This window comes from Tuber melanosporum, assembly GCF_000151645.1.
Source record: "Tuber melanosporum whole genome shotgun sequence assembly, scaffold_1, strain Mel28".
Lineage (NCBI taxonomy): Eukaryota > Fungi > Ascomycota > Pezizomycetes > Pezizales > Tuberaceae > Tuber > Tuber melanosporum.
In genome coordinates, this window is record NW_003298755.1 from 2,478,624 (window position 1) to 2,490,030 (window position 11,407).

The 11,407-nt window shown below is 49.2% G+C and overlaps 2 protein-coding genes; both read left to right on the forward strand.

The window, feature by feature from the left end:
• The first annotated feature begins 2,762 nt into the window (after nucleotides 1-2,762).
• GSTUM_00004037001 (uncharacterized protein) lies at nucleotides 2,763-4,348 on the forward strand. XM_002835193.2 has 3 exons: nucleotides 2,763-3,207; nucleotides 3,268-3,365; nucleotides 3,457-4,348. Exons 2-3 carry the CDS (start codon nucleotides 3,284-3,286, stop codon nucleotides 3,705-3,707), a joined length of 333 nt encoding a protein of 110 aa, XP_002835239.1. The 5' UTR covers nucleotides 2,763-3,207; nucleotides 3,268-3,283; the 3' UTR covers nucleotides 3,708-4,348.
• A 348-nt stretch (nucleotides 4,349-4,696) lies between these two features.
• GSTUM_00004039001 (uncharacterized protein) lies at nucleotides 4,697-7,812 on the forward strand. XM_002835194.2 has 7 exons: nucleotides 4,697-4,872; nucleotides 5,017-5,783; nucleotides 5,892-5,904; nucleotides 5,984-6,033; nucleotides 6,123-6,400; nucleotides 6,509-6,550; nucleotides 6,933-7,812. Exons 2-7 carry the CDS (start codon nucleotides 5,708-5,710, stop codon nucleotides 7,713-7,715), a joined length of 1,242 nt encoding a protein of 413 aa, XP_002835240.1. The 5' UTR covers nucleotides 4,697-4,872; nucleotides 5,017-5,707; the 3' UTR covers nucleotides 7,716-7,812.
• The last annotated feature ends 3,595 nt before the right edge of the window (nucleotides 7,813-11,407 follow it).

Sequence of the window (11,407 nt, forward strand, 5' to 3'; positions counted from 1 at the left end):
CCGCCATTGGCCCGTGGGGGCAGAAGACAAGGACCCGTTGCTGCACCTTGTGCAAGCCGGGAAGTAAGGAGGTTTTGTTACCTGTCGAAAACAAAGAAAACTGAAGGTAAGGGTACCGTACCACGGTGTGTTGTGGAGGAGTACCGTTAGGTTAGGTTTGATTCGATTTCAAGGCGACTTCCATGAAGCATTAGGGCGGCGGATGGTGATGAGGACTTATTCACGATTAAGACCCTCACTTACGGTACTGTTGTCCGTCTTGGTCGGTTGGCGAATTCTTTCTCATGGACGTGTTCAGTTATTTTTGATTGGTGACAGTAGTATTATCATCCCCTCACCGGGTGAGACATGCAGATTTCGCACCTTCCGAAGATAATATGCGTCCGCTGGAGGATAATGATTAGTCAGCAGCATACAAGCTCGGCGTGGAGTAATTGGATGGATACAAGTGTCAATCTCGGGGAGATGTTTTTTTTTCGCACAGGGAATGGCGTGGATAGTTGACCAGCAAAATAAACCCCGTTTCGCACGAAAACATCTCCCCTACTGTAGTAACATGCTCGTGCATCGTGATAGTTCTCCTAAAGAGGTATTCCACTTTCCTTTAATGGAATGTCCGGCATCTGCATGTCTCATCAGTCCATGGGGATAATAAAGAAGGGGAAGGGCTTTGTTTTTTTTTGCCCTTTTTTATCCCCCTCACTTGTCAAGTACGACGAGTCGTGTGCCATGCATGAGCCGCACTCTATGCAGTCTTACCAATTCGACCATAAAGTGACAAGGAATGTACTCGAGTATGGTAAGATTGGCAGAAAGAAGGAAGGGTGGAAGTGAAAGGAAAGGAAAGGGTGCGGCCTCATGCAATGCATGACCTATGCTACGCGTGAAGCAACAACTCTAAGGGTCATGGTAGTGGTACCGGTATGGTAGACCGTAGGGTGGAAATGCACGAGTTGCTGCATGGAACCGTAAGCTGTTCACCACACTTGGCGAAAGCTGGGGGGGCAGTGCGTCGTTGGTTTTCTTGGTTACCGAACAATGGTGATCATGGAAAAGCATTGGTATCAGGATGGCTCCTAGGGCAACCAGAAGGATTGCTTTTTTTCTTTTTCTTTCCTCCTTCCACTACCGTACGGCCCTTCTCTCTTCCACCAACCTCACACCTTTGAAATGCCCGGTAGGCGATGGGGCGTTCCCGCACCAGTGCCCGAGCACTGTACGTACTCGAGTAGAGAGGAGGGGATCTAGCATTGCCTACCTGCTTTACCTGCGTTCGGTCTTGGGTTTATTTGGCGGCCCAGCAGGGAGACAGCAGATAATGCCGGGAATGCCAGCGTTCACTTCCTAGCTTCTCCTTTGTCGTCGTCGTCAGAGCTATCGGTAGCTAGCTAGCTACTGTAGCTACTGTAGCTATAGCTACGGAGCTTGTAATACCGGTATTCGAGTGCTCCACTCGGGGGGTCATCAAAAACCGGAAACTAGCAAGATCCTTGTTCCGGTGGCCGGGGTCCGAAACTGTAACCAACTTGGAAACTGGAGGTTTTTGGAGACAGTAGCAACTGGGAGTAGCTGGTACTGTAGCTATTAGGTGCCGGTTATGGTGTCCCAAGAACAACATGGCAATAACAAATAGAAAGTGTAAAATCGGAACCAAAAATAGCCCAATTTTATACAAGCTCATTAAGATAACGGAAATTCCCTCTAAACTCCCTGGATTCTCACTTGTTCATTGGGTGCAACTTCAAAGCAGCTGGTCTGGGTTTTTGACTTCTGTAACAGTGTATCTCCTTCCGCACAACATGATCGTCCGATCAAATAACCCATAGATCGCCACCCAACTGCTCGAGCTGTTTCCGATTTTTAGGGACCCCCCTCCCCCGAGCGTACTAGCTGGTGGTATACGGCTGTATGAGTAGGTATGATAGTGACTATGATGACCTGGGGCTCCTGGCGAGTGGTGGTGGTCAAGTTGTATTTCGAAAACTCTCCCTCCCTCCCGTCGCCTTCTGCCTCAAACCCTGCATTTTCCAATAAGCAAAAACTTCTACCCATATTAATACCCATGCATCGCGAACGTGCAAACCAACCAGCTCGTGTGCTCTTTAATGGGATTGGTTAATTACCATTCCGTTTGAGGTGAGTTTTTGGTTTTTTTTCTGGCTCGCTCGACCAATCAGGGCCTGCATTTCCTTATCTGCTGGTCAGGTCGTAAAGGGTAAATTCTCTTTGTCACGGAAAGAAAATGGCCCGGAAGGGAGGTATTGGTGTAGGTAAAAAGAACACTAAAAGGCACGCTTTCGTCACACCAAAACTATTACTTCGATGGTTTCCCGAGGAGATGCTCGGTCTGTTTTCTTTTTGTACGAATACAGTACTTTTCTTCTCGCTGTTGTTTCTCCTTATGATGGCACCGAGCCGATCAGCCGGTTTCGCGATGTTTCGATCCGTGGGAAGACTGGGCCACGACCTGGTTTCCAAGTCCATCGTGGTCCAGAAGGGGGCCAAAAAGCAAGAAATACTACACCCGTACATGAGGAACACGAGATATAGGGCGATAGGGTGGAGGGGAGAGAACGGAAAACCCGCTCCCCAGTAACTTAACGAAACGGTCCGGAGCTGAAGACAGGAATGCGGAGACCGCCAGAACCCTCGGGAAGAAAAGGGAAAAAAAAGTAAAAAGTGAAAGAACCACCGATAAGACGTGTGTATAAAGGGGAGAAAAATTCTCCCATCGTAGTTGATCCGTTCTACAGTTGTCTAGAAGCCAATTGATCGCGTGTTGGGTTGCCTGATCTCGCCTTTTACAATACTCGGGGTTTTGGTGTTGAGAGAGCGAAAGAAATAGATAACGGTGACGATCAATAATTGGCAGTGACACCACTTCCGTTGGTGCATTAGGTCGAGAAAACATATGCAACCGGGAACGCCCGAAGCGATATCAACCACAATCTACTCGTACGCTACTGCCATCCACCACCAGTCACAAGAGTCTTCCCCACAAAATTGATTCCCGAAGAGCCTATCCTCACAAGCCAACAGCTGGAGGAAATAAATAATAGCCATCCATCATCCCGAAATATCGCGACACACCACCCCTCGTCATCACCCGGGCCATTCGCCATCCTCCTGCTCCTCAGCACTTTGATAAGAACCACTTCTCCTCTCTCTCCCCCCGTCGAGCCGCTCGTTCGCAAAGGCATAGTACCGGTACATAATCCATATCCCCTACTAGGCCGCGAACAAAACACTAATCAGGGCCCCGAAAAGAAAGCAAAACATCACAATGAGCGCATCTCAAGCCCTCCGTGCCTCAACCGCCGGACGCACCCCCCTTATCCAGTTTCTGGGGAAGCGCTCAATCCCTGGTACGTGTGGCACAAAGGGTTTCCGTGCGGGGCATGCCCGCATGGTGCTTGCAGCTGGGGGGGAGATGCTAACATGAAAATTTCCCTACAGAATCCATCGATCACACTCCGCGTCCTCACCCCGCGGCAACCAAGGCGCTACCAAACTCGTTCGCCGAATACCGCAAGAAGGCACAACAGCACGGGCCCCTGGGCGGTTACAAGGCAGCGACGGCAACCAGCATTTCGCCCGGCAAGGGTCAGGTTTTCGACAGGAGCGAACTGCCCCCACGATTCTGGCGCCTGACGTTGAGCAAGGAGGAAATGGAGGTCATCGAGAGCGGCGGGGCCGCGATGGCATAATCAATTAATATGCCCCTTTCTTATTCCCTGATACGACGACACAACAAACATTCATAATTTACCTCGGTTTCTTTTTTTTCCTTTCTTTTTTTTTTTCCTTTTCCTTGTTCACCGGAAGAGCGAGAGGCGATTGTATGATATCACAATGGGCGTGGGCTGGTGGATGAATCGAGCGAGTATGTGGGTAGTGGGGTACAATAGGGGTCAGGGTCACGGTACACGTACAACACGGTAGCATGAACGGGCAAATCTGGTTGCAGGACGGGGTGGGTGGATGGAGTGACCGACCGGATATGGTGGCACTGTGGGATGCTGGGAACCTATGAATGGTCTAGGGTCCGAAGTTACACCAAAACCCTATCCTCTACTTTATTACGGTATTCACTTTCCGTCACCTTTCCTTCACATTCGGTATCATGCGGTGGTTTCCTATCATCCTGTTTTCTTCTTCACATTTTCCTTTTTTCCTTACATCGGAATGTGGATTATATTTTTTTTCTTTCCCGGGAGGGGGACCGGAACTGTTGCGTCTTTTTTTCTCTGTGTCTCGGGCTTGCTGGCGGGTTACTTTTTTTTTTTTCCGGGCTCACCTGTAGGCCTTTTTACAATTGTATATATATCAAAAAACAAAAGTTTGGGAATGGCTTTGTAAATTCTATCATTTGCACCTGCACCTGCACCGCAGAGAAGGAGATACTCGAGTAAAGGGGATGCAATACCGGTATGATAACAATCAGGAAAGACAAAGAAAAGCTTATCACACCCACACCAATCTATCCAACACGGTGAAGGCACATGTGAAGGGAGAAGCGGAAAATGGCTGCTGGTCCGTGCGTTGAGTCGCATTTCTCTCATGACGCGTGGGGAATCCAGTTTGGCAGGGAAGGCAAAGCAAAGCAAGCACAGTGCCGGCACCCTAACCGCCGTCGACTTTCGCGCCCAACATCGATCATCGCAACAACAACAACATACTCGAGCAGTAGTCTATAGTCTACACCTGCACATCATAGCAACACACCGGAGAAATCTAAAGAAGAAAAAAAATTCGTCGGGAATGGCCCCTAAGACTTCCGGAATCGAATTCTACGAGCGCGACGAGTCAGGGAGGATCACCGCAACCGCCACGTATGTACCCGGTGGGGGTGGAGATGGGGTTGAAGTCATCGTGAGTTTTCGGCTTATCTGTTTTCTCTCCCCTCCCCCCCCCCCAGTCGTGGCGCCCTCGCGACGAGGAAGACGAAGGTTACAACAACGGCGGAGTAATATCATGAATAGGGGTTAACGCATCTCCGGCATGATTGTCTGTTAGGTTCCGGAGAGGAGTCGTGGTAGTCGTGCTCGTGGTGTTGATTATTTGTTGGATCTTGTCAACGTGTTCCTTCCGGCGGGCTATCCCGCGAGTGTGTCGGAGGATTATATTGGGTAAGTCATAGGGAAGAAGAATATCGTATTTCATTTCATTTTGTTTTCTTATGATTTCCTGTTTTACGATTTTGCTTTTTCGGAATCATCCCTTCGTGGCCCCCCTGCCCTGCTCCTCGTAAGGCGGGGGCTCTACGGTATTCCTTCTCGAAGCTTTGTTCACGGCTGTTTTTTTGTTCAGTTGGCGGTGAAAGTGTGGCTTTATTGGGCTGGCTGGTTGGTCTGTGTGTAAGGCGTGCTTGCCCACCAGTATGTCTTGCGTATCCCGCGGTACCATTGGCGCTGCTGATGCTGCCACTGGAATGAGCCCCCTTCCTCCGGTCCCCATCTTACGCCGCGGTTCAATTATATCGCCGTTGTGCAGGGAATGAGTAACAGTGATTTGAGAGCTTCCATTCTTTTCCCCTCCCTCCTTTGAGTGATGGATGAGTGAGTGAGAGCATGTGTGTGAGGGAAACAAATAGCTAACTTAACATTGTTCCTCTTGCTTCTAATTCGGGATAGATACCAGATATATGTGAGACATTTGTTATGAAGAAATTTGAACCTCCATTATCATATAACGGCAAGGCTAAAACATGTATTGTCAGGATTCTTTGCAGGCCTTCTCCTCATCTATCGCTGGCCTATTGAGTTCGAGAGCTGTCCTTGAGGGTGAATGACCAAAATGGCCCCTCCCTCCCTTACCACCCCTCCTTAATTAATACGGGAGGGCGTTACGCATCGTTTCTAACACTTGGTCTGTGACGGATATACAATTAGGATTCGGCGTCGGGTAGCTACACCACATTCGCCATTCCAGCCAGTCAGCCAGCTATTGTAGATGATCCGGTCGTGCTAACTAAAAGTTTTAGGGATGCGAATGCTTCCGCTACTGGTGCTTTGCTGCTGACGATTGCTCAGGGTGAGTTTGGTATCATGTTTGCTTTTCCGCAAGGAGGGCTGTTTATCGTCGTCACCACCATCACCAACATCTGATGCATAGCCTGTTAGACTGCGTAAGTCGGTTGGCGACGATATTATTCGCCCACCGATTTGGCCCGGCGTTGGAGGCGGAAACCAAACGCTACCGCCTGGCAGCGGATGTGTTCAACGATTCAGCCATGATCTTGGACTGCCTTTCGCCAGCGTTCCCAAGATCTGTCCGGATCTTAATGCTGTGTTGTTCAGGGTCCCTGAGGGCAGCCTGCGGAGTGGCTGGTGGGGGCTCAAAGGCGAGCTTAAGTGTGCACTTTGCTCGTAGTGGGAACGTGGGGGAGTTGAATGCCAAGGTAGGGAGGGCTTCGACCCTCTGTTCTTACACCCCGAAATTGAGCAGGCGGATGCGGGTGGAATATTTTGGTATGGGGTAGGATTTGCTGATCTTGTGAAACGTCAAGGATTCGAGTCAAGAAACGGTGATTGGTTTGATGGGAATGCTGGTAAGGGTTTCTTTCTTCTTTCGCTGTTAAGGTGCCTTTTATCAAATCACTGCCCATCATTTACTTCCTGTTCTTCTCCGCTCCGCTAGCTTGTAGATGATCCGGCTCTTTTTCCCAGTTAATCGCAGTGGGGGCGGTCCGAGTAACTGGTCACGTCACCTACCGACTGCACCTATGATACTAGTTATACCGTGAGGAGCCGCAAAGCCATTTTGCCTAAATTTTTTTTTTTCACTCTTCTTTGCCACTTTGAAGGTCTTGGCTGTGGGACTTTTTACATCTCGACTCATGAGGCTGCGTTAAAGTTTGATTGGAATGCTTTGTTATGCTTCGATTTGACGGGTCTGACTGTGATTCCTTGTTCCTGGAATCTCCGGTGTAGGCAGGCAGCTTTGTCGTATCGCATATTTCCTCCACGTGGGCAACATGGATATCCTTGACGCTTCTCCAGGCGGTTCACCTAGGCACCAATTTTAAGGCTGTGACTGCCGTAGCGCTTCGTACACTGAACCGCCAGAGGGCCAACATCGTTTGTTCGGCCTTCTTCGATACCGGAGAAATATTGACGCCCCGGCAGGCTGCGCGACACGAGCGAATTTTCGAGAAGGATGGGGTTTTGAGATGGGGTGGATCTGGGGTTCTTGGAAACGCCGAAATCGGCGTCAAGTTGACGGCGCTGATCCGCTCGCTTCGTCAATCTCCGGAGCGCAAGAAGGAGGGGGAGGGGGAGGGCGTCAGCCCCGTCGAACTCGCGAGCGTATTCCAGAACGAGAAATACCTACTGTGGTACGATGTTCAGAGACGCTTGGTCACGATATGTCTCAAGGAGAAGGTTAGCCCCGAGGAACAGCTCAAATCATGGGTGCACGCCCTTGTCCTGGCTAGGGAGATACGCCACCACTGGCCCAAGGAAGGGGCCGACAATTCAAACAGGCCATCTCAGCAGGCGTTACTGGATACTGTCAGGAGATCATTGGACGATATAGGCATGTCCTTCACGCCTATGCTAGGGAGGTTGAAGGGAGCTGGGTGGGACCTGGATGCGGCAGTGTTGGAGACGGTGCCCGGCTATCGGGTTAGTATACGCCCTGTAGAGATCACAGGCGCAGGGAAAGACAGGGATGACGCGATTGCGAAAGGGGGAGAAGCAAAGAAAGATCTTTGAGAGTGGAAAAGCAAAAAAGAAAACAGAAGGAAAAGGGGGATGATTTGGGTTGTGTGAGGGGCATGAGTCGGGTGGAATTGTAAATTTACAGTATCATACTCGTACTCGAGTAGACTACGGTAGATTGGCACAGTATTGTACGAGTAGACTACCGGTGTCAGGCAATTTTTTCTGTAGGGTGTAGGGGAATGTCGGATGGGGCAATCGTCACTTTGGTTTTGCCTCCATGTAAATTGTACGGTACCAAACTGCAGTGCCGGTAGACTGTAGTAAACACTGCGGTCGAGAACCGGGAAACTTACCGTGAGCCGAGAGGCAAACCAAAAGCGACGGTTGCCCTATCGTGGCGGTCGCCATCGAAGGCTCTACTGTATTTAGACTATGGCATGCTTACTCGGATTCTGTGACCCGGGGGATTTCGGGGGAAAGGGCGGTGTTTACAATTCGGGCTTTTTTTTTTTTTTTTTTTTCCTCTGTTGGTTTCGGGACGATCGCGTGGTTTACTCGCTTGGTGCGGAAATTTTCGTGTAGCCACAACGTGCCGTGGCTTGAAATTCGGGGTGGAGAAAAAAGAGGAAAAAAACGTGCGAACTCGATGTGGATGGAATTCTCGATGTTTACTTTCTTTCTTTCTTTCTTTCTTTTTTCCCCCTTGAAGCGTTTTTTCTCTCGGGAGTGATTTCATCCTTTCATCCTTATCTACCTTCCTCACGAGATCTGGCGTGATGCGGTGGCGGTGGACCGGTCGAGCCCTTGTGAATCGGAGCCGTTCGCTATTCCTTGGATGTAGGCGAGTCCCTGCCAAGTCCTTTTCAACTCACAAAGGTAAAATAATAATTTACTCGTACTGTACTCGTACTGGTAAAGAGAGAAGAAGAAAAAAGGAGGCAAAAAAAGATCGGCGGCTTCTGGAAGGCCTCGAAGAATCATGGAAAAGTTGCGTAATCCGTAGCATCACTAACGTCGATTGGCAGTTTAATGCGAAAACAGCAGTTGCCACGCCAATTCTCAGGAGGGAGGGTGGAAACGCGATGCTATTGGTTGCAAATAAAAATAAAATAAAAACTGGTGGGGGGGATGATTGCCTTGATCTTCCTCCCCTCCCCCCCTCCTTCCCCTGGCCAAATAATTCCGGAAACAGTGTTGACGTCGTTGGCGTTTGAGTGGTTGAAAATGCTCCTTCTCCTTCTCTCTGGAAGAAAGAGGGAAAAAAAAAAAGAATGTCTTGGTGCTTCGATTTGTTACCCCACTCGGTTCACACGCCTGGAACTAACCTTTCCGCGGTTGGCTAATTCCTGGGCGCAGAGTTTAGGCTTTTTTTTTCTTCCTTCCTTGCGACCTTCTCGCGTCTTCCTCTGCCCTATCCTATCACATCACATCACATCACATCACGTCGCCAAGGGAAAAGGTAATTTATTCCTTTCTTGACAGGGATTAAGTATCATAAATCCAAACCCCCCCTCCCCTTACCACACGCGAGACCTTAAGATTAGAGAATACCATACCGGTACGAGTAACAACACCGAATGGGTAACTAAGTAATCACAGGAATTTTTTTATTGAGAAGGAGAAAAGAGAGAAAAGAAAAAGAAAACATTCTGTGCTCGAGTATTTTGTTTCCTTTCCCCTCGTACTGTAGAGGGGTCCACTACCGGTAGCTTAAGCTGTGCGACACATTCATTGTAGTCTAACCTTCCGGATACTTTACGATACTTTGTATGGTATGGCCACTTTGGGTGATACGAGGCTATCATACAAGTACAACTTTTTTCTCTTGTCCTGCGGCTGGGGTTCGTAATACGGTACTGTACGATACGAGTACCAGCCGGCTATGCCTTTCTTGCCCATGCTCACGAGGCATTCGCCCTTCCTTGGCCGGCGTTGTCTGGGCTTCAATTGGTCCATTGAAACCTGGAAGCTAAGTGCTGATTTGGTGCGGATAACCTTAGCCTTCCAACAAAAACCAGGACAGCCGTAGCTTTCAGTTCTAGTGGGTGAGATAAAGTAAGTACCGGTAAACAAAGATATCCTGTCCCTGTTCTTGGTTGTCCGTGTTGTTGTGTTCGGGTCATGGAGCGAATGCCCAAGCTGCTTGGAGAAGGGGGGGTGTGCCGGGTGGGTCTGGTCTAAACGACCCATGGGTTGTTGTTGTTCGTGGCAAGTATTGTACGAGTACAGTACTTGTTTCGGACAACTAAGACCCTGTTAACCCCCCCTCCCCCAAATTTACTTACGGACCCTCGACATATCCTAGCAGTCAACGTTGGACCAATTCCCGTCATTTCATAAACGTGTATCATAGAAGGGTTTTTTACCGGTTATCCCACGTATGCCAGAAGGGGATGATGAGCAAAAAAAAAAAAACGACTTCATGCAGGACAACAGCTTTCAGTCCGGAATGGGTTTAAACTCAATCAATCTGGAAATATCTACACCCCGTTTGTTCGGGAGTGCTTATCCCTCTTTCTAGAAGTGGACACTTTCTCTCCCCCATTTCCCAGCGCACTTCACAGCAGGAACCCTTTCTCTTCTTCGCACCACAATCATCAACATGTGTTACAGGTTATTTGATGCTTGTCGATAGGTTTCCCATAACACACACACACCCATCATTGGTTAGCGGTTAGACAACTACGGAACGGCGCTTGTGCTCCAAAGGGGAATAATCCCCCCTTCTTTCGTACTTGTACTTGTAATGTCCAACGGCCAGCCCCCCCCCGTCAGCGCAGCACAAGCAACCAAGCAAAGTAAAAATGCTCGCGACAACAGAAAAATGGACAGAAGGATGGACAGCCTTCTCCAACAACCCCCCCCTCTATTGGGAAGCATGGCTAGTCCAGGTTCTAGACAGTAATCGACTCACTGCAAGAGAGGGCAGCAGCGAAAAAGCGGTTGAATTTTTCTTTTCTTTTCTGCCTTCACCGTGATAATTTCTGTTACTGTAGTCTTTCTGTTCACGCGTTTGCACACGATCCAAGCCGTATCCGTCCATACACTTGCAAGCGGAGCTAGAGAAGAATGGAATGAAGTTACTGCATCCATGCCATGCATGCCATATCCGTCCTCCACCACCCCCCTTCACTATCACTTCTGTTTTCCGGATCACCGTCCATACACGGTCGTGCAGCATTTCTCAACTAGAATTCAATACTCGAGTACACGTCCGTCTGTAACACCCCTCTCACTTTATTTGAGAGAATACTGAGTAGAGAGAAGGGGAGTAAGAAAGGTACAGTAGGCCATTCGTCTGTGTCTGTACCATTTCTGCTGTGTACCGGTATCTGTACTGTACTCGTACATTCACACAACCCTTCTCACTCCCGATCTTTGTCGGCCAGTCATCATAAGCATCACCCCCCATCACCTATTTCCACCCTCACCCAGAGAGCCCTCTCTACCCACGGAAGGAAGCCCACCCACACGCTACGGTAAATTTTTTTGCATCCGTACCCTTTCTCGCTACGAGTGCTACAAAGTTACAATCATCCTACAACCCACCCATCACTCTCCTGACTGTCCCTACGAGTACATTTCTCAGACCCAACCGCCCGTCGCAAAAGTTGCCACCGTCGGAGAATCTAGATAGGGCAGCTTGAGCCCCTCCTGCTACCCGAGTTCCTTTTTTCCTTATTTTTATTTACCTTCCTGCCTCCCCGTAACTGTTACTTGTATGTAGGGAATAATCTGGTACT